The 23,678-nt window shown below is 41.5% G+C and overlaps 2 protein-coding genes across 2 annotated transcripts; one reads left to right on the top strand and one right to left on the bottom strand.

The window, feature by feature from the left end:
* The first annotated feature begins 812 nt into the window (after positions 1-812).
* map1lc3cl (microtubule-associated protein 1 light chain 3 gamma, like) lies at positions 813-3,066 on the top strand. Its single transcript, XM_031303506.2, has 4 exons — positions 813-1,562; positions 1,661-1,716; positions 1,898-2,004; positions 2,247-3,066. The coding sequence occupies exons 1-4, from the start codon at positions 1,505-1,507 to the stop codon at positions 2,434-2,436; spliced, it is 411 nt and encodes a 136-aa protein (XP_031159366.1). The 5' UTR covers positions 813-1,504; the 3' UTR covers positions 2,437-3,066.
* Positions 3,067-7,987: 4,921 nt separating this feature from the next.
* ehd1a (EH-domain containing 1a) lies at positions 7,988-22,923 on the bottom strand. Its single transcript, XM_031303323.1, has 6 exons — positions 22,535-22,923; positions 17,722-17,819; positions 11,937-12,178; positions 11,092-11,262; positions 9,506-9,670; positions 7,988-9,135 (listed from the first exon to the last, which is right to left on the bottom strand). Exons 1-6 carry the CDS (start codon positions 22,921-22,923, stop codon positions 8,602-8,604), a joined length of 1,599 nt encoding a protein of 532 aa, XP_031159183.1. The 3' UTR covers positions 7,988-8,601.
* Between the last annotated feature and the right edge of the window lie 755 nt (positions 22,924-23,678).

Genomic DNA, 23,678 nt, shown 5'->3' with positions numbered 1-23,678 from the left:
TGCATTTATATTCTTTTAAAATCTTCTTTTAAAGTCCTACCATTTATGAATATCAAACTGTCCACAAATTAAAAAAAAAAAAAAAAAAGTAAGAAAAAAAGCATACAGTCTTCAATAAAAAAAAGAGAGGATTATTTAGGCAATTATGTTTCTGTATTATTCTGCATGTTAGACAGGTGCAGTGCACTTTGCTCTTGTGCCACCTTTCAACCAGCAGAGGGTGATCTTCATCCACAACAGAGCATCGTCCCTGGTTATGTTTCCACAGGCTGCTGGCTCAAAATGTTTTGCTCATATAAGTTAAACTATTATGTGCATTCAGTTGCTGGTTTATTGACAGTGGAGAGCACAACATCTTAGAAACATAGAATGATCACACCGTTCAAAACTGAGCATTATAGCTTTCGTGAAGGATTTAGTAACTTAACTGAGTGTATATAGTGAAACTCTAGTCCTTACTGCATTATATCCTTAAACATCTACATCAGAAATATTATTATTATTATTATTATTATTATTATTATTATTATCATTATTATCATCATCATACTGAAATACAGTTTGGAGGAGATACGGCACCTGTGAGAGCCCCAGTATTGAAACCGAATTGATGTTTTAGTGTCAGGGGCCCAAAGTGTCAGGGCCCCACCCACCTGGCCTTCGCCTGCAATATATCACTCAGAGACAAGTACCGACCACGAAGAGATGCAAAATGACCACAGATACATTAAACAACTACAAAAAGATGCAAAGCAACTGCAAATAGACACAAAATACCTACAAAAGGGGGCAAAACAACCACAAAGAAACACAAAATGACCACAAAAAGACACAAAACCATAGAGAGATGTGTAATGAATACAAAGAGATGGGAAACAACAAAAAAGAGGCAAACGCATCACAAAGTCTGGCTCTTGGTAAAGATGTTAGGACTTTTTGCATGTCTGTGTACAGGGGCATAATCCGTCCATGCCTTCATGTCAACACTCCACTTAGTGTTACTATTGATCACGATCATTCTCAGACATTTCTGAAACAAGAGTTAACAACTGTAATGTGGCCGGCATGGCTATCAAACATTGAGGTCAAAGGTCAGAGTTGAATGGAGAGCATTCAAACCTCATGATAAAGGTGGTGGCACCAGGTTCCTCTGAATCATGTCATGTGGTGTTTGTACTCCTCACATAGTTGGCTGCCCTCATTACACTCCTGTCTACACAGCAGCACCCAATATCACCAGTAGATGTGAGAATGCCCAGTGAGATAACCAGTATGTGTGAATGTGCATTTACACTGCCCACCAGGACCAGGAGTGTGTCTTTGTTTGTTGGTGTCACGTTTCAGCTCCTCCCAGCTCCTTCTCTATAAAACACCAGCGGTCAGAGCAGCTCAGTGGGGTTTGTTGACTTCCACCCGAGGGGACTTCACTGTCAGCCCGGGAAAGACCACTGCGCCGCCTCCATCACCGCTGGTCTCTGCAAACTGCCCCAAGTAACAAACAAACATGGCTCCTTTTGAGAAATCTATGGAGATGATGCCCTTCAAGCAAAGGAAATGCCTTGGTAAGTCACATTTTGTTGCTTGCATTAAAACATTGAGCTCACACTGTATTGATGCTTTTGTTAAAAGTGTGAAATGTGTATAAAATATTTCTTTTTAGAGACAAGAAAAGATGAAGTATGCAGCATTCGGACAAAATTCCCCAACAAATTGCCTGTGAGTTGATTTTCCATACAAATATAAAACATTTAATCACACTTTATGTGTGTGTGTGTGTGTGTGTGTGTGTGTGTGTGTGTGTGTGTGTGTGTGTGTGTGTGTGTGTGTGTGTGTGTGTGTGTGTGTGTGTGTGTGATGGCACCAGCAGCTTACCCCAGATGTGTTTTTTTGTGTTCAGGTCATTGTTGAACGTTACCTCCGTGAAAAGACTCTCCCCCTGTTGGACAAAACTAAATTCCTGGTTCCCTTCGAACTCACCTTGGGTCAGTTCCTCTGCCTGCTCAGGTAAATAATTTGTGACACTGTGTGCTCGTAGAATCAATAGACCTTACTTCTCAACCAGCTTGTTTTGGAGTTTTCTAGACTTTTTCTTCTCAAGCCAACCCTCCCTTCTCTCCACTTTTTCCCCCAAGCTGTCAGGTGTGCCATTATTCTCTTCCTGCCTCCCTCATACTCTCTTTTTTGTCCTAAAAATCTGTTGTTGTTTCCATCCTTTATCCACCTCTCTAACTGTCTCTTTCTTTCAGGAATAAGATTGCCCTGGACTCAACCCAGGCTCTGTTCCTCCTAGTGGCAGAGAAGAGCATGTCCTGCATGTCCTCCAGTATGGGGGAGGTTTATTCCCGCTACAGTGACACTGACGGCTTCCTCTACATCACCTACGCCTCGCAAGAGATGTTCGGAGCACCTCAAACAGCAACCAGACCGCCCTGCTGAACCTGAAGCACATACAATTAACTGAACCGATAGTGGAGACACCACATAACCAAACTGGAGGAAAAAAGAGCCAAGCAGAGACTGTTTTTGTCCAGTTCTTTTAAGCCCTGAAATGCAGCCTACCTCATGAAACTTTCTGGACATTCAAATGCAGCAAATCACTCTTTTCTTCATGCTCTGCCACCTGGACAAGACTCACCCTGATGATGATGTCTTTGTTTTAGACAGAGTGGTTGTTAGATTCAATACAGATGCAATAGTTCTCCAAAATGTTAAAGAAAATGGGATGATTTTCTTGGTCTGTTCTATGTCTTTGCTGGTCAAACATGTTCATATCTTCAGATACATTGCTGGAATTCCAGTTTAGTGTAAAACCACCACCTTCTCCACTCTACACAAACAGGGTCAATGTCTTGCATGTAATCAGACTCCTTTTTTTAGCACTTATCTCCCCCTGTCGCCTCTCCTTTCTTTGATTGCCACTTCATCCTCGTCCTTTCCTTAAAAATGTGAAACTATGCTCTGGACTCTTGAGGCCCTCATTGAAAACCTGGATGTCACTTGAATGCTGAATGATTAGTTCTGTATCCAGCTGTCAGTAGAGCAAAAAATAAATCAATATCATTTTAATTTATTGACTTTGTGTGATATTTACCTATAGTTTATAAAATATTTAAAGTTAGCTTGCTGCTAGGAAAAAGATGGTCTTTTCAAAATGTCAATGTTTTAGTTTGAACTCCAGATGTTTTAGGTCATTGAATAGAGTTTGAATGGGTTTCGAATTTTGTCATACCACACAGAAGCTGTTTAATCCTTCAAGTTAAATTAAAGCATCAAAAGTAGACATTGTTTCATAACATCTTAGGGCTCTTTAGGGTGGTTAAGGCTTCACTACATTAACTGTTGAAGCTATGGTGTTGTTACACTTGAAATCCAGTGATTTTACCGTGCACTTGTAATTCTGTCGGATTTCACTCTTTTCAGCCAGATGTCGGTTACCTTCCGTTTTGTTTGTGTTAGAATTTTAAACTCTGGTGGATTTATGAGGACTATGGTTAACTGCTCCTCAGATCTCTGCAGGGTAAATCGAGAGCTAGACTATCTGCCCAATCTGAGTTTTCTCTCGCACGAAAACAACTTTTGAATGTACACGTTCCCCTAAAATAAGTTCCTTCCTGAGGCTATTTTGCAGCAGCTCCGTGCGGAGCTTAGTGACGATTGTGATTGGTTTAAAGAAATGGCAATAAACCAGAGCACGTTTTTCTCCCATCCCGGAATGCTGTGTGGACTAGCCAGACCCTCCTCCGCAGTGCTGTGAAGGAAGGTCTGGCAAAGCGAGACTACTTGTACTCAGATGTACTGTACACACACATACAAGTGCCCCCAGTGGTGTAAAGTACTTAAGGCAGGCCCTAGTGCACGCTAGTATCTGCCACTTTTATGTTTGAAAGGCATGACATGCTCGCTTGGCTTGCAGATAGCAGATTTTGCGCATAAACTAGCTACCAGAGGGGCGCCTGGGTAGCTTACCTGGTAGAGCGCGTGCCCATATATAGCGGTTTACTCCCGCGTATTTGACTCTAACCTGCATGTCATTCCCCCCCTCTCTCTCTCCCCTTTCATGTATTCAGCTGTCCTATAAATAAAGGCCTAAAATGCCCAAAAAATAATCTTAAAGGGGCGCTATGCAGTTTTGGCAATTTCTTCGCTGTTTTCTCACATTTTGCTTGCAGGTTTCTCTATAGAGCTTCGGAGAAGATATTTGGCAACACTGTTGTAAAAACTCATTGGCGATTCTCCCCCCCTCCCATCTTCTCCCTCTGGTCATGTGCATTTGTTTTCATAGAAGCCAGCGAACGCACAGAGCCATGTCCACTGAGGTAGACAGCTAGTAAGCCTGTAACAGACAGCGATCATAATAAAAACCTTTACAGACAATAGCAAACATCCTGAGGTCACAATAACAAGAAATACAAAGATTAAACGGAGTTTATCCCAAAGATACTTACAAGTGCAACAGCAAGAACGCCAGGTCAGTATCGGATTCGCAGGCTTCTGTTTGTCTCAGTTCTCCCCATTCTGAAAACGCAGGTCCGATGTTTACTGGTGTCTGACTCCTCGTTCGGTCAGTCTGCCGTTTCCTCTTTCTCTGTTCCTCCTAGCTTTCTGCTTCTTTTTTGTCGGCTCAGCCATGACGCTCACAGGCGCTAGGGGGAAGCGAGACGACCACCATTCAACCCGAAAAAAGTCATATAACCATTCCAATGACTCCAAAGCTGTTCAGTTAAGGTAAATTAAGCTAAAAAATCTGCATAGTTCCCCTTTAAAAAAAACAAACAGCTACCATACATCGTCTTGTCACATGATCAAATAAAGACTTGACATTGGTCAACATCAACATACATATTACCCAGCAATCATCATTGCATATCTGTACATGGCAAAAATACCAAAGAAAATAAAATCATATATTTATTTCAATGAATAGTTTTGAGATTGCTACTACTATTTTACAAAAACAAATTAAAACAATGACTCCCTCTACGGGGCCCCACACAGGCCCCAGTGCAACTGCACTGCCTGCACTGTCTGTAGTTACGCTCCCGGGTGCCTCATTCCTCACCTGCCTCTCAGAAGCGGCACTCCCTCCACATGATTGTGTCATATAAGCCTTGCACAATCAACTATCTGCAGGGGCAGTGTGTCAGAGGGTGGGGGGGGGGGGGGGGTATTTTTAGATGTAGAAGTGACAAATGTGACCCAAAACCCTGAGAGAGAGAGAGAGGGGGTAAGAGAAAGAGTCGGGGGGGGGGGAGTGACAGGACTACAGATGAAAAACAAAGAAGCAGCAAAACAGGGAAAAGCTGCTCTCCGTAAACATGTGGAAGAAAAGGAGGGAAGAGGGAAAAGGAGATGGAGGGGAAGATAGTGAGGTCCGAACGGACAGGAAAAAGGAAACACTGTATAGTAGAGATATACAGTGGGGGGAGTGAGACAGCTATCCAAACACACAGGGACATACAGTCACTTCACATCACTGTGGGCATTCAAGCAGCTCTCTGTCAATATATTATCATTCCAGAACAACCCTGAAGCTACTGCAAGCTGTAAATTATCTAATGCATGTCAGTAGGCCTACTAATGCTCAATAAAACAAAGTCTGCAGCAGGTTATTTCCACAAGATTTTACAAAAAGCAATTGGAAACATGCAGAAGTCCCTACTGAACATTGTAATTTCCCCTTGCGGGATTAATAAAGTATAGATTATTATTATTATTATTATTATTATTAATAAAAAAGAGTAGAATTTTTTGGAAATGTTGAATTATGCTGTAAATATAGATCATATCGTCTAGAATCTGACTTTACAAGTAGAGAAATGAGGTTACTTCAATGCATCACTTTAGTTGTTGGTTTTGAGACCAAACCTAAGATCCAGCCACTTGTAAGTTTACGTAAACTACAGTAATGCTGGAAAAATACAATATACAATTTACACCACATTAACTGACACTCTGCTTTACAACATTTTGACAGAAACCAAAAGAAACTTCTTTTTCTTAAATGTATGCCATACATAAAATGCTTCAGTCTCTACCTCTTCTCTCTGATTTAGAAGGAAGTCTGAGTTTCTAAACCATTTATTTTGGTTGGAATATAATATATACAAGATTTAAAATGTATTGTGTATCTGTTTTCACATTTCTTATTATGATATATTTATTGCTGTTATTTGATCCATTTTATCCTTCTGATCTTTAACTATTCTCTTCATAGAAGTCTGTCTTACATGTTTTATAACCGATGGTCTGGTCTTGTTCAGAGTCCCAACCTGTAGATCAAGAACACAGGATAAATTAAGGGGTGTACAGATTCATACAAAATAATGCATTATTTTCAAAATGTTCTCAAATTTACCTCTTTTTTTGCAAAAATGCTAGATATTTTCACCTCTTGAGGCCTCACAAATCCTTCAAATGAAACAATCCAAGAAGGGAAATCCCTCTTTGATTTAACTGCTTACAACTCGTGGCCATAACCTGCGACAAACTATATTTTTAAGGGGTCACGACTGAAAGAGGTTGGGAACCGCTGTTGTAAGTGCTGCTGCTATTTTTGGCTGAGACACTCCAGTAAAAAATAAGAAAGGACACAACCATACATAGTGTTACAATTGGCCCTAATATGAGTCTATCCAAACACAATACCTGTAATAACTTATCAAGACACAAGAGAGCGCCTCTGGACTTTATCAAAGATTAAATCTGCCACTCTTGGAAAAAAACAGCTGGTGAGCATCATGTGTATGCAACACTGACTGATAATCTAGTGAATAGGTGTGCAGAACTTCAATGAGTCTCCACGGAGGGTGTGCTGATGAGGGAGAGACGCATGACTCTGAGTGCAATGTGAAAATGAAACGTAACACTGTTTCTCAGAGGAGAATTGGTGTTCTGCTCTCGTCGCAAAAATTGTAGAACAGCCAGGTGATGTTGAGGATGATAGATGTGAAATAAGGCACTGATGTGGCCAGGTTGGATCAGTGGGAAGAGCAGGCGCACATATACTTTGAGGTTTATGCCTCAACGCAGAGGTCCAGGGATCGAATCCAACCTGTGACGATTTCCTGCATGTCTTCCCCCTCGCTCTCCCCTTTCTCACCTGACCTGTCAAATTAAAGGAGGAAAAGTCCCCAAAAAAATAAATGAATAAATAAATGTGGAAAAATGTGCACATACGTGCAGTGAAAGAAATAGTATGGGAACGTGTTTGTATAATTCTTGGCCTTGCATCAATCACCTGGCTGCTGCTGCCTTGACTAACAAGGTTCACCTTGGGGGAAAATAATATAACTCCTTCAAATTTACTAACAAAAACTGAGGTGCATCTGATTTACGTTTGTTATACCTACATTATATTTGCATTATGCAAACAGACCCAGTCAGAGCAGATTCACACCTGCCAACTCAGGTTATATAATAGTACAAGTTAACGAAGTGAATGTAAAGCGAAGTTATAAGCAGCCAGCTTAATTTCTATTCAGACTCCCAATATGACTTTAATAAAGCTACAGCTTCCTGTCTTTCGCTTTATGATTTGTGCGTGTCTGCTTGAGCCTGGACTGAATTTCTAGTTGTGTAAATTGTCTTCATGTGTCCTGAAAATGCTCCAGAGAAAGTCTCAAATGTCTGCCTCCATTGCTGGTTTCAATTTGCCCTCACAAATATGCAGTGAGAGGCGACTTGTGTCATGGGCAAATGGCCTTATATGTCCTGTGGCAGTGCTGACAACTCTTTCTGTCCTACAGAGGGCACTGTACTACGTTGGAACTATTGAAATAGGGGCATTTCAAAATAAAAAAGTCTGTGTCTTGACGACCTCTGGGTGACACAGTCATTGACATGACCCTATATGACCAATGACAACAAATTAAAGCCACAAAACGATGATTACCCCAATTTCCTTCCAGTGAGAGTTTGTTCTGTGAATCAAACATCTGAATAACTTAAATCAATGTTATGTATCAAATATTCAATGAAAATCCACAAGTCAGATGGTACAGTATTCCTTTTTATTTACCTGGCAAAATAATAAAAAGGGAAGCATTTGGAAAGAGTCCAAGTTAACAGTCAGGAAATACAAAAATATAGATGAAACAATTCTAATAGCTGTTTTTATTTATTTCCTCTTTCTCTCTCCAAATGGAAAAAAAAACTATATTTCTTTGGATCAACATATAATAATATGGACTGTATACTTAGAAGACATCTTTTACACAGGATGCACAAATCCATGTTCAGCTCCATCATGCGACTTCCAACTACCCATCAGTTCATGATCAGGTAATGTCCTTTCATCCGTTTGCAAATCAACCTCACTCATTTATTTCTAACAGATACCTAAATATTATTCCCAATGCACAAAAGATGGACCCTCCCCCCTCCCCCCCGACCCCTCCAGTCTCTCTCTGGTGAAAACGATCACAGCGATACCTCCTCATGGTGTGTCAGGAAGCCTGGTGACTCACAGCTTGATGGAGGATGATGCTGTTCATGCTTGTGGTTGGACTTTTGTCTGAAGAGTCCTGAACATGATGCAAAAGCGTTGACATGGCTGGTCTCCAGGCTGCCCCTCCTCCTCCTCCTTCTCCTCCTCCTCCTCCTCTAGGCCTCCAGGGCTGTCCCGCGTTTGGATGGTGGCACCAGGTGTTCAGGCAGCGCGGTCGGCAACTCGTGACCCTCCAGCTTCACTTTGATCAGGTGGTTGGCCAGGGCGAACTCCTCATCATCGAGGAGGCCATCTTTATCCACGTCTGCTAGCTTCCAGATTTTTCCCAGGACCGTGTTGGGCAGCTTGGACTTCAGCATCTCCTTCTTGGCTGCAGCGCCGGACACTTTTCCGTTGATGGGTGAGAGGGTGTAGAAGATCTCATCATATGTAGGCTTGTCGCGACCCACCACCCACTCCAGCTCATCGATGCCTTCGCTGGCACCCTCTCCATAGCCATGACCAAAGGGACCATTCATGGTTCCCTCAAAGGCGCCACCCTTGACGGACTGGCTGGGCATGGCGGCTTCTTCCTGGCGCACCATCGCCATGAGACGTGCAATGTCGTTGGCGAGCATGTCCTCCACCGCCTCCAGCAGCTTTGGCTTCAGCGCTGCAAACTTAGAGAAGTCCTGGCCATTCAGCAGCTCCTGAAGGGAATAGGGGGTTGAGAGAAAACAGGAATTTGTGATAGAAATAGATCAGTCTTCAATGGCTACCAATGGGTGTAGCATGCAAGAAGCAGGATTTCCTGACAAACCAGGAAAAATAAATCTCATCCCCGCCCTGGCCCATCCTGGAGGGCAAGGGCAGGAAAGAAGGGCAAAGATGTGAAGAGAGTAAAGGTTGGAAGGTCATTCTACTCTGAACCGTTTGTTTCTAACACTTTATTAACATGCCAGAAATAGAGTCAAAGTTGTTATTTCATCAAGTAGCTTATGTAACTCTGAATGGTACATATCGGTCTACTGTGTAGGTGGCTGGATTCATCTCTGGAATGATCTTTTTCTTTAATCTCACCTGCATCTTGGCGAGGTTGGGGAAGTCTCCAGGTGAGATCTGGTGCTCCTTCTCGATCTTATGGTAGATTTCTCCCAGGTTGGCTATCAGCTCCTTCTTCTTGGAGTCCTTTCCAAACACACTTGGCATGTCCTTTTTCAGAGAGCTGATAATGTAGGCCTGTACCTGCACACCATAAAAGAAATAGGACAGACTAATTTAGGTGATTATTGAACTGCACTTTCGTCATTACCGTGGGGGGTTGGATTGTTTATAATGTATTCTAATCATTTTTAGTTATTTCTCCAAAGCAAAAGTTGAGTGTATTTAGTTTTGAACTAGTCAATGAACTGATTATGAACTGAGATTTTGGTGTTCAAGGGAACATATGCTATAGGGAGTTGACTCTGTAATAAAGTACAATGAGAGAGACCTGGCTTGAATCCCTGTTAAACCGTCACAAAATGAACATCTAACTCAGAGGCTTTCTGATGCTATCAAGAAAACGTTTAAGTCCCCCTCCAATCAAAACACTAGAAGTCTGTTTTCACATTCAGGGATGCAAACACATGTATGATGGAAAAAAAGAGAGAGCTACCTGAAGTCAGAGTGCAGAACACAGTGCAGCAGAGCAATTTGGTTATATTTTTTGTGGAATGTTTTTAAATGTACCTACGGTATATAGCAATGTATGCATATGGGGTACAAGTCACCCAAAATGACGTGGAAAAAACGACATTTGCTGAAAAGCGAGTTGTTTGCATCCCTGCACAGTCATCTGCTGAAGGAGGACAGTTCTCTGTACTCACCTTAAATCTAAGTTTAACACGTGTTTGTACAATTTTGTGACAGCTAGTCTGGAAGCCAAACTGGTCCAGTATGCAATTGTGAGGTGGAAACTTGAAACCTCCAGAACACAAACACAAGAATGAGGACTGAGTGAAGTAGGAGACATCTTGTGTCCAGCAGTTAAGAGCTCAGGCAACACCATGTCAGACTGACCAGCTTTTGTAATTGGCCTGATTTCTCCACTTATTTCTTTTCAGTGGCTAGAGCTGACAGAGGAGGTAGCAGTTCATTTTCACATTCACAACATAACACAAACACATATGGACCTATCATATTTTTTGTGTTTTGTGTGGCAGGGCACCTTTAGAAAAGGAAAAAATGTTTTGTGTATTTATAGATGCTGGACTTTTTATGAAGCAGAAGAAATAGATGTAGATGCAATTTTAACAATCAAACTTTTTGTAGTATTTCCATGTGTTGTTTAATGGGTTTTTTTTAAGCTGTGAATGTTTTCATATATACATATACACTAGAAGCAGAAATAACAAATAATCCCTCTTCTCTTCTGGTTTATCAAATTACTGTAATACTTGTACTAACTTCTGCCTTTGGTTAGTTAAGAAAACACCAAAGTTAGATAAAACAGGATCCCTCTCTTTTGGGGATTGAGGATAGGGGGCAGTGATGAGAGAATGAGAAAGAATGAAAGCGAAAATAAGATGGGTTGACGCAGCTTTTTAAATCAGGTGTTTTCTAGCCACTCTAGCTGCATTGCACTAGAGATGGCAATGTCTGTCTGTCGTCTTGTTTATACTGACCTTGGCAAGGCGTGCTCGTTTGATGAGGTCATTGAGTTTGCGTAGAGCGGCGTTCCGTGGCAACGACTGGATATCTAAGAACAGGTCCTGCTCCTCTGCCTCAAACAGCTTCCTGTTGTCTGGGACCAACAGGGGCTGGGCCCAGAACGACCCAATGTACACACGCACCACCTGAAATCAAGTTAGTTGAATAAGTTAACCTCCAATAACCTCCACTGATCATCAGGTTACACTTTACTGCCTACACCCACACAAGAGGAAAACATTTCACCAGTCACAAACATGACACTGCAATCTGGCTAGAAAGTTTAAACAGAAACAAAAATAAATGTGCATACTCAAAATAGACATACAGGATGTGTGCCAATGCAATACAGGGCTGTGAGGTTGACAGTGAAGCAACAATAAAAGTTTTAAGCATATGTGCTCAGTGCTTCACATCCTTTAGAGAAGCTCAAAGTCAATGAATAATTCTCTACATGTTCCAAAGGTTTCTCTGGGATCGGTTTATGAATATGGCCCTGGATCAAATATTAACTGAACAGTCAGGGGAAAAAAAAATCACAAGACAAGCTGGGTCACACGATATCAGGTAGCACAACTTTTTTTATTGTCACTTTTGTTACAATGACAAACTGAGAACATTAGCTGAAATATTCTTAAAATCTGTCACTATTCAATCACCGTCACCTAACCTCTGTCCAGACGTACCTAAAATAGCTACATGTTCCCCCAAAACATTAACATTTCATTCCCAGATCCGACTGAGATTGAAACGTTTTCCCAATCAAATAAATTTGTGGATTGCGACTAAAGCACACATGTGAAAAACTAATGCTTTGTACCTCAGGCGTGTTGATGATTTTTCCCAAAGACCACATCAGTGCTCCGTAGACCCTCATCAGCTGCTGAGTGCTGATCTGGTCCGCCTTGTTCAGCACCACACGCATTTTGTCCTCGTGGTTCTTCAGAGCTCGGATCACCTCGGAGAACTCGTCCGAGATGTCCAGCTTGTGGGCGTCGAACAGGAGGATGATGCGGTCCACGCGCTCTGCAAACCACTCCAGCACGGCGGCAAAGTCGTAACCTGGAGACAGAAACGGAGAAGAAACCGTGTGGTTAAAATGGGATCTGCACAGACGCTGTTGTGCCCCTGATGACTTTCACAATTGGCCCTGTTAAAGGCTTTGTTTACAGTCGATTCACTGGATTTTTCCACCACTCTAAACTGCCTGACTGACACAAGTAGGCATGGGCCGGTTACCGGTCTCAAGGTAAACCGCGGTTTGAAAAAGTCAGTTTCAAAACCACTAAAACACACCGTTCCTAAGGTATGAGCTGTTTTTGATGAGTCTTAAAAGACAGAAAATGCGGGTTTAGAAATTTGTCTCCCTGCCAGCGTGCAGCAGTGCGTTTCAAAATAAAATACTTTGTGTTCAATGGAAAAAAGGTTGGTGTTTTTTTACCCAGACATAAAAAAAAATACATTTATAGCTGTAATTGCAATACCGTGAAACCTTGATATTTTTGCTGAAGGTTATCATACCGTCAGAATCTCATACCAGCCCATGCCTAGACACAAGGTCAGAATAACATTAAATATTATATGTATTTAGGCTGGAAACTATTTGACATTAGTTTTCCAAAAGAATGCTACATTACTAGAACACGTTGTGAGTAAGGACAGGTAGTATTCAGATTTTGCGTATCATGTCAACTACTCGGTTTCTTTGTTGTCAGACATTTCTTTGATTGATAATTCAGGTTTCACATGTTATACTTCTGGTTTACTTAACACAGATTACTGCACAGGGTTCACTGATATTTTATGCTAATACTGCAGCATTCTTGTAAAGAATATTCAATATAAAATATCCTTATATTATGTGTTGTTGGTTTAATAAACTGGTTTGATAATCAACTGAGTGAGATTCAATTCAGAGCCGTTATAGTTTATCAGAACTGTTACAGACCCAGTCAAAACGGTTGGGTACGGAGGGACATGGACACACTGAGATAGCCTACCAGCATGTGTACTAACTTACAATAGATTGTAATTGTCTTGTTTTCCCCACTTATGTCAGCATAAGATAACCCTAACCCTTTGCACTAGTACTGTGCTTACACATAGCATACTGGTGTGGAGAAATACAAGAGTTTAACATGACAAAGAGCTCAATGGCTCCAATCAGTCAATAAATTGTCTGTTGGCACATGTTTCATTGGGGGTTCTATATTCATATTCCAAGTCTTGTTGATCCAGTAATGTTTAGATAAGGGCTTTAAAGAGACAGGACTGTTTCCCCTGGTTACCTATTAACTAGCTTTACTGAGACAGCAGGAGAGGCATATGAAGGTAAAGACAGTTTAAACATATTGAAATCCTTTTTGGAAAATCTGAGTTGTATTAGGAATGCAATGACCTTTATCAGGGACAGTTTTCAGCAATGTGCCTTATAAGAAACAAGCTTGATATTAATGAAATAACAAAAAAGGAAGAACTATTTACTTCCTTTGGTTATCTAACCAAGGCCTTTTTCAGAGCTTTCTTTTGCCTTGAGGAGCTGAGGAGGGAGGGAGGAAGAGAGAATTATGGTTCTGATTAGTCCGTGTGTCATCTGATCAGAGAAGAATGCAGTTGCTCTAAAAGCTCATCTTGGCTGTCGCACAATCAGGGGTAGATCTGCTGCACATGCACTCCAACATAGCTGGCTTTTGTGTGTCTGGGCACATGTATACAAAAGAGAGACAGAGAGATGCAGTAGATGGGCAGAATGAGACTGTGATATAGATAGATAAAAAAAGGAGAGAGAGAAAGACGGGGGTGAATAAAAGTGAAAGTAAAAGAAAACCAGAGACGTAGTAAGAGATGGATGCAGGAAAACCCCTTCAACAAAGAGGAGTTTGTGCCTGTTTGTGTGTATGACGACATGTGAAAGTAGAGGGGGATGAAAGTGGAATATTTAAAGTCCACGATCCCTGTGGGAGCCAGCCGAGGACATTTGCTCATTCTTTCTCAAGTCTGGTTTTGACACACGTGTCAGGGAATCAGACAGAGACAGCTGCTCAAGCTTAGATTTACTTATAGCACATAGCATCGGCAACGGCTGTGCCTCTACTATGTGTATAGACATGCAGGGATACACCCATGCACTCAGGCAGGCCTCATAAATATGTGCCAATCACTGACAGAGAGCAGAGAAATGGGAGAAGACCTGGCTGTAGAATTATTTGTCTAAAATCTGTTCGAAAACGCATTATCATTCAAATCTACAGTATAATTAAATACTAGTTTGGCATTTTGGGAAACACACTCACTTTCTTGCTGAGAGTTAGATGAGACGATTAATACCACTATCATGTCGGCACGGTAAATATGAAGCTACAGCGAGGGGCTGGTTAGTTTAGCTTAGCTTAGCTTAGCATAAAGGCTGGAGATAGAGGGAAACAGCTAGCTCGGTCCAAGGGCAACAAAATCTACCTACCACCACCACCACCACCACCACCACCTCAAAAGCGCACTAATTAACACAAATATCTTGTTTGTTTAATCCATACATAAACCTAAGTGTAAAAATAAATTAGGGCTGCATCTATTTTAATCTGCATTCTTTTTTCCGATTAATTGTTTGGTCTAGAAAAAGTAACAAGTAATAGTGAAAAATGTCCATCTCAGTTTCCCAGAGCACAAAGTGATCACTTCACATTGATTTGTTTTTGACCAACAATAATGTAAGACAATTAAAAGCAACAAATATAAGATCAACGTTTTGGAATATTTGCTTGAAAAATGACTTAAACTCTGTCTAAATAGTTCCTGATTAATTTTCCTTTCGATCAACTAATCAATTAAATGTCCAATAGTTTCAGCTCTAAAAGGAGTAGTCCCGCATGTAAAAACACAACTTGTCGTTTCAACACTTCAGTTTTTATACATAGTATACGAGATATAATGCGTTGATTAGTGGGCTTCATTGTTACTTGATTTTCTTACCTTTTGACAGAGCCCGGCTAGCTGTTTTCCTCCTGTTTCCTGCCTTTCTACTAAGTAGCTTCATATTTAGCGTACAGACATGAGTGGTATTTATCTTCTAATCTAACTTGAACTGAAAAGGTGAATAAGCGCGTTTCCCATCATGTCAACCTAAACCTTAAACCAAAGCTACAGGGATATGTTAATGCCACAAGTTTTAAAAGTTTCAACTCAGCTTCTGACAAATCTTTTTTTTCTGTCAGCTAAATTTGCTAAATTGCATTAAACGTGCCATTATCCATGTCAAGTCATCAGCAGCAACTATGGGAAAGCCGCCAACCACTTCTGCAAAATCATAGTTTCGTTATAGTTTTCGACACTTTATGGTTCACTAAAGTATAAGCTCTGAGCCACACTTGCTGACCTCATCAAAAATGATTCCATAATAATAAAAAAAGCATTATGCAATGACAAAGCGTCCATGAATGGACAACACAATTGAATTGAATGTAAAGCTGGCTGTACCGGCACAAACACATGCCCTTCACACTTCAGCTGCGCAATCCAATCAGTCCTGTTTATATATGACACAGCGAGTACAGTATGTCTGGGTAGTACAGTATTCTATCTTTGTTTATATAGAAACAGTTAAGAGGATAACGTGTATGTGTCTGTGTGGGGCTTGAGAAAGTGAATGTGTCTTTCTGTTCTGTTCTCAAATGTATAAGTATGTATGTATAGAAACAAAACTGAGGAATGAGGTATCAGATTTCGTCTGCTCCTCCTCTTTTTGGATGGGGTCACCTCAACAGGAGACAGTCTTTTCATTCATACAGACACTTGCTTTAGTTTCTTTTCAGATGGCACACATTTACGCTTGTATGTTTACAGTTGCTCGTTTGGCCTTTTCAGTGTCTTTGCCAACCCTCCGTATTCTATTAATTTATGAATCGTTTGATATATGAAATGTCAGAAAGCAGTGACAAATGCCCAAAGTAAGGTCTTCAAATTGCTTGATGTGTGTCCAACAGTCCAAAAAACAGATACTACAGAAAAGCAGCAAATCCTCATATGGAGAAGCTATAACCAAAATGTTTGGCACTTCTGCTTGGAAAATGCCTTAAAGTGCTCATATTATGCTTTTTGGCTTTTCCCCTGTCCTTTATTGTGTTATATATCTTTTTGTGCATGTTATAGGTTTACAAAGTGAAAAAGCCCAAAGTCAGAAAGAAAACACTGTTCACAAACTGCTCCAAACTTCTCTGTTGTAGTCCAGCCTTCACTTCCGTGATGAATGTGCGTCACTTTGTAACACACGTTATAATGTTCACCTAGCTGCTAGCATGGCGCACCCTCATACTCTGCAACTGACAAGCTAGCTGTACTTACTGCACATGCGCGACTCCCAACAAAGATGATACAGAAGTGAGATGCCTCACTCTGTAGCTAAAACAGAGAGCTCAACACAAAGGGTGAAAAGAGGAGCTGTGCAGTACAACAAATATATGGTGTTTTCTGAAAATTAAAACACGTAAACCTATTCTGGTACAACCTCTAAAATACAATTATGAACCTAAAAATGAGCATAATATGAGCCGTTTAATTGATGAATCAATCTGTTGATTGACTGTCATTTAAACTATGTCTTAATATTTTCTCTCTTTTCCTTTGTGCTGTGTGTCATAGGAAATCCGACTCAATAATAAAGAGCAGATTTACTGACTATGTAACAGCTCTCTGGGGCAGTGGTGGTGGGAGGAGGGCAGTCTTGGGAAACTCTATGCTATGTTTGCCATTTTACTCCACATCCTTTCCCTAGAGTACACAAAAAAACTTATGTATGTGTGCTTCCTCTTAAAAAGGGGCTTAAACCAGGTAGAAAAGGCAGAAGCTGTGTTCAGCTGCACTGTTATCTCTGCTTGAGTTATGTAGGATCATCAAAAGTAAAAGGAAAACTGTGTATGTGGCAATTCTGAAGTGACCCATGGACAATTAGATAAAAAAATTAAATGATATATCTTCACAGAGCACAGGGAAATGACTCAGATATAAAGTGATAAATGATACAGCACAGGACAAATAGAGAGGGTACGCAGCTGCATAGAGGAAATCATTTTGATTATTGTTGTTAATTCTATCTTCTAATATAAACCTGGCTACAGGCCCATCTGAAAACAAAAAGAAAGATAAACAAAAAAGAGGGAAGGATGTGAAAGAATAGTGCTGTACAAAACCACAGGTACAGAGACAGGAAATTAACTTCACAGTGGTTTGTGTCCTCTCCTTGCTACCATCAAGCTGTGAAGGCCTCCATCAGATTGACATAACCTGTTTGGTTAGGCTTTGACCTGAGGACTTTAAGAGTTAAATACAGGTTGGAGAGCACTACGAGCAAGAGAGCTGACTTTGTGTAGCGCATGCCAAAAAGAAATACCAGAGCGAGACTTAGGGAAAGGAAGAGTATGTAGGTCGGGTATGTAGCAGGGTTCCTTTTCATATTTGAACTTGTGACTTCCTGTGGGTTCATTTTGCATAATGTGATTACAGTATTTCAGAGTTTTAGAGCAGAGAGGGTGTGGCTCTGTTAAACAGCAGTAGTACTAGTGAGTAGGTGAGTGAGAGAGTGAGTAAAGTGTGAGTGTTTATGTCAGCCAGACCTCTGCTTATCCTCTGTTTCTCTCCGGACAGGATTCCAGGAGTATCGATGATACTGATGCTCTCCAGGACGGGGTTCGGCATCTGGGCACACATGAACCTGCCAAGAAAATACAATAATGAGAGAGTGGACAGTGCAGGGCACAGAGGGGAGAAAAAGAAAGTTAAAGAGTAGAAAGAGAGGGAGGATTGAGAGAGTATGAGGCATAGGGGTAGAGAGGGAGGGTGGGAGAGACACAAAAAACAAGTAGGGTGAGAATGTTTATACATAAGCTTGACATTAAACAGACATTATTCTGCAACCTTCATGCTATGAGGCACTAACATTCGTGGAATATCCTTACTGAAAAAGACACACAGCTAAAATACAAAGTAGCAGAGGGTGGATAAATAGTGGGTAGATTTTAACATAATAATGGAAAAGTACCAGAGTTTTTCCACACAGCACAATGTTATGCCTGGTGTTTGGTTCAACCTTGACACTAGGGCTGCAACTGCAACTAACAATAATTCTAATTATTGATTCAACTGCCTATTGGTTTCTAGATTAGTTTTGTATCATTTGGTCTGTCCAGGGGGACATCTTCAAATAGTTTGTGCCATTTTCTGTTGCTCATCTAATTGATTAATCAATCAATTGTGTCAGCTGTAGTTGACACTCTTGATCTTTGGATCTTAGTTTTTTCTTCAGCAAAAACAGTGAGACTACCTCATTTTGATTTTTCAAACAGTGGGGGAGCTGCTTGTAGGAGGTTACCATTGATGTATGAATGTTAGGGAAACACTGGGACGATACATTATAAGTTCCTAATTGTAGGCCTGAGTCATTCCCAACGCAACATAACACGCTACACAATGGTCTCCTTCAAGCTGGGACACTGGGGTTTAAACTTTAAAGGGGAGTGCGGCTCTCCAACAAAAATCGAGCCAAGACGCACACACTCACATAAACACAGACAGATATACACACTATGAAATGTTAGAGGATGAGTGGTTTTGCATAAAGATATGGTGTCCCACTCAGAATAAAGAAGGGGATTGTTATGACACCCCAAGGCTCAAAGTACTACTTCTCGCTCTGCTGCCCTTTCCCTCATTCTGAACCGATACTCACAACATAAGCTCAGAGGCACCGGGTCACAAGACCAGGAGAACCATGCTTTTACATTCCTGCTGCAGCCACACTGATGGGGCGGGCGGACACGGACACACACACACACACACACACACACACACACACACACACACACACACACACACACACACACACACACACAGGGAGGAAAAAGGAAAATCCAAGGACAATGAACAAGTCAAAGAAATATGAGTGTTGGGCTTCTTGCATAGAGGTCCTATGCATGCTATAACATTACAATAACAGCGATTGCCAAAGATAACAAACATGCAGGTCTTTCCACTTCCTCTCATAGCTAATGTCGTATGATATCCAGTTGGAATTTTGGCACAGGTTTTCCATTTAACCATCTATCCCGACATTCTCCACACAGAGCTTGTTGGAAAAAATGCTCTGATGAACTAGAGCTGGAATTCTTAGAAACAGTAGACCCTACCAGGGATGTGGGCCCGACAGCTTTAAACTATCTGAGATCCTTCGCTGTTCAATTATGTCTCGAGAAAGTGAGAAACCCATCTTCTCTGTAAGGCTGCGGTCCTGTCATGAAGGCCTGGGTTAATACTCCACATCAGACCTCTCATATTATGGGGGTCTGGCTCCAGCTGATGAAAAAGGGTCTTCCTCTCTTGCCCCACCTCCTGATCTATGACCTTCCCTCAAATCTCAAGCTCAACTTCCCGTAAAGAAGAGGAAATAGGGCGGCTGTCACTAGGGATGTGGACAGGGAGGTTACAACTGTGTCACTATTCCATTTGCTTCCTCTAAAATCTAGTGTGTGTGTGTGTGTGTGTGTGTGTGTGTGTGTGTGTGTGTGTGTGTGTGTGTGTGTAAATTATTTATATATCATAATTTATATCTACACATCTGGCCTCATTTGTATTTGTTTGCTATGTGCTCTGTAAGGCTGTGCATGTGTCAACCCCTATCTGAGTAAACTGCAGAGTCAGTGTCCTGGAATGAAAGGCCATGGGCAGGACAGGACGGAGCGGGACAGGGTTGGCCAGTGCGGAACTTAAACTTTGCTGACTCGGGTTTTACTGACTAATGGCTTACAGAGAGCACAAACACACGGAGGCCCTCTGACTGCAGAGGTATTTTAACTAAGGAAGCAGAAGCTAAAAAATATGCAGGTTTATCCGGAGTTAGGCTACTTTTACAGAAACATTGCGATTTAGTACAAATCAGTGCACAATCTGAAACCAGGCTGCTTCAAAAAAGAAATAGTGGGAAAACTGTCAAAAGATTGGCAAGCTAGTAGAGTTTAGGGTTTGCCAAATCCGAGAGCAAACTGTAGGTGTGTGGATCACATGACTGATTTCTGTTTACTCTCTTCATAAATAACTGATTATATCGAGGGGTAAGTCCTATCTGAGGCTGGTAGTTAAAGGCTAATCTGCAGGTTAAAGGACTATGGTTAAAGAGCTTGGTTACACTGTGAAATTGCCATAATGCTGAGTAAGGCCTTGTGTGCTCCTCTGACATGGTATTTTCTCCTCCACCTTAAAATCAGTCAATTAACAATCTGATCCTTGATATCTTTATCTACTTAATACTTCTATGAGACAAAACACATTTAGTCAACCAGCAGCTGAAGGCCAATCCAAATAATTCTGGCCTTCTCAAAGGAAAGTTGAAAAATGGCCCAGTCTGAGCCAAAAGCAGCCCAGATCCAAATGTTTGCCTGGATCTGGTTCTTAACAGACTTTTTTATCAACTGTAGATCTGCTTTGGGCTGTGTGCCATCACAACTTAATAATTATGTATTTGGCCTACACATACACAGAGCTGTTCAAACAGGTCATGCACCTGCTATGGTCATAAACACAATATTCTATAATGTATGATCATGTGAGTTTTCCCTAAGCCAATGAATGACCACTCAAGCCTGAATTCAGAGAGAACCACAAGTCCCATGATATCACAGGATTGCGTCCAACAGTTTGACAAATGATGCTACGATGGAAAATAGCCATTGTTTGTACACGATCTTATCTGGTTTCCCCTCAAGTCTGTAATAAACTCCAGAAGGGTCAATCAAGGCCTGTGAGGTCTAACACCCCCCCACTCTTTTAAAAGTGTTATCTGAAATGCTTCACTTTTCTGAGTTTGACTGATGCCGTTTGCCAGAAGCTTGCTCTCATGCAAGATAAAACAAACACTCCACATAATTGAGGGAAGGGATAATAGGCGAATAGGCCGAACATCTGGGGAAGTGTCAACTAGAGTGTTTAATACAAAATATGGCTAGACAACCCGACTGATACTCTGAAGCTAAAAGGGAAATACAATCATGACAAGTTAGTCATTTGTGTATTATTTGTCCATCTGTTTGGCTGGCTTTTTCTGTGCAGGGTCACACCACCACACTGGCCACTGAAAATAGAAGGGATATACCCACATCCTTTACAGGAAGTGACACATCTACAATCAGATGTCATCACAAATCCACAAACAATAGATTGGATTAAGATGTTTTCCCCAAGCATCGTCATGCTGGCTCTGACTCAGAGTACCTGGCTTGTGCAGTCTCACCTGGCACTCTGAATTTCTCTCTAAACTATTTGTTTGTTTTCACTTTCTCTTCTTTTTTCACTTTTGTTGTTTTTTATCATTTCCAAATGTTCATCTTGCATTAATGAGTGAAAGCCCCACCTGTGCAATACTTCTGAGTCATGTGAGTTTTTGCCCTGAGGACAGTTTTACATCAGACTTTGACATCAGGCTGAATACCAGGAATACGTATCACTGAGTGATTCATAAAACGTTGGGAAGTCCTCTGGGTGTTTTCTTAGAACCTCTAGTTCATCAGGCATGTGGATCAAACGCCAATGAGCTGAATGTCTCAGAGAAACACCTGCTGACTCAATGAAACAATACTACAAGAAGACAGACACTGACACCAAAAAGCTATAAACCTTTGTGAGAAGATTTCATAAAGCCTACACACAGGTAGTGAATAAGGGAGTTGGCTTGTCGGCTTCTACTGATGAGGTAACACTTATATGACCAAGGAGTACGAAACTTATGGCACCTACATCCGAGGGCAGGACAAGGTCAGCTTGTTGCCTAGCAACACCCACAACTATATCTATGTTCAAGGGGCCAGGCTGTGACATTGGAACAAAACGATGTGTCACCAGTGGCTCTGTCAGGTGCTTCAAGTAAGAAGTGCCTGAAGAAGGGCAAGGTGCAATGTTAACTGGCAGGATTTAATCCAAAGTGAAAGGACTTCCTTGTCAATGGGATCAGGTGTTGGAAAGCACCGCCCTGTCCTTTGCTTTGCCATACACAGAGTGGCTCTTCCACACAGCTATTGACACTAAACACCAGCATTTTCTCAAGATGACGAAAGAGGGAGAACTCTCACACACTTGGCTCTGAGACGGCTGGGAACAGAATATTGTGAATTCCCCTGTGTGGTACCTTACATGTAAGAACATGTCGGGAGGGCATTTAAATCATTGGGTGATGTGCTGTTTTGACACGGTTCTCAACATACATTTGTATAACCTAATGACATTTCAAGAATAATAGGACATTAACATGACATATTCATTTCAATCCCACATTAATAAATAACTGTAGGGCTCTAACTGCTAAATTCCTATAATCTTAGTGTATTACATTATTGCTCAGTGTAAGCTCTTTAATGTGGTCTGGGGACTTGGCACTGGCTTTACCTGTTGAGAAACGCGTTGCCAAAGGCGTTGAGTTTGCGGAAGGGCTTCTTGGGGTCGACAACCAGAGCATTACCCGGTATCACCCCTTCCTGTTCGCCGTGCATCACCGCGATGAAAGAGTCAGTTGTCGGCTCGGGGCCAATGCGCATACCGGGAAAGTCCTGTTCCATGAGGTGCCGGATGAAGGTGGTCTTCCCGGTGGAGTACTGCCCCACAAGGAGGACCATGGGCTTGTTGTCGAAGTCGGCATCTTCGAGTGCAGGGGAGTGGAAGTCGTGGAATCGATACGTGTCCTCTAGCGGGAACAGTTTGGTCCGGTAGAGTCGCCGCAGCCCCTCCGACACGTTCTGAAACAGCTCGGGGTCCTTCTTCAAGTTTTTCCTGAACATGATTACTTATTTCTGCCCTTAGTTGACACAACTGTGTCAGTCTCCCCTTGAATAATTATCTGGTTTTGTGGCGTGGATCTCTCACACCGTCAAGAGAGTAGCTGCCCGCTGGAATGAAGCAACGGCTGGGCGAGGTCTTGAAAGGTTTTGTCCCCACCCTCCTCTTCGCTAGCTAGCCACACACTACGAGTCAGTCATTCAGGGAGGACTCCCTCTTCAGCTGACGTTGGTTTACGTAAGATAGCCAACTACACTCCACCATAAATAGTTAGGCAACTAGATTTCGTCTAATACTACAGAAATGTGGCAGTATAACCGCTACAAGCTCTCTTAGCAGTTAGCTAACTCGCTTAGCAACCAGCTGTCAGTGAACCCCTCAAAAAGAAGGCTGACACGCTTGCAGCGGATACCGGAAATACACATATTTCACAATAAAAGCGTCAACGATGCCAATATTAGTGGTGGGGTATTTTTATGCTTCCAACTTTAAATTCCCCAATTTATCAGTTTTGTCTGTATTGGCAATTTTCCTCCCACCAAAGGGCCATAGTGATATATATATTTTCAGCGTTGTTTGTATTTTACACAGTGATATTGTATATTTCTTTCGTATCAATTTCTTTAGTTTTGGAGTTTTTTCTTTTTGCTGCAGAACAAATGTTGTTTTGTTTTGTGGGTATCAACAGAACACAAATGGATTGACCTGTTATTATAGAAGCATAAATAACTATGTATCAATTATTAGTTTTCACACA

The sequence above is a fragment of the Sander lucioperca genome, chromosome 1 (assembly GCF_008315115.2).
Source record: "Sander lucioperca isolate FBNREF2018 chromosome 1, SLUC_FBN_1.2, whole genome shotgun sequence".
Taxonomy (NCBI): Eukaryota; Metazoa; Chordata; class Actinopteri; order Perciformes; family Percidae; genus Sander; species Sander lucioperca.
This window is presented reverse-complemented; position numbering and strand designations above follow the sequence as displayed.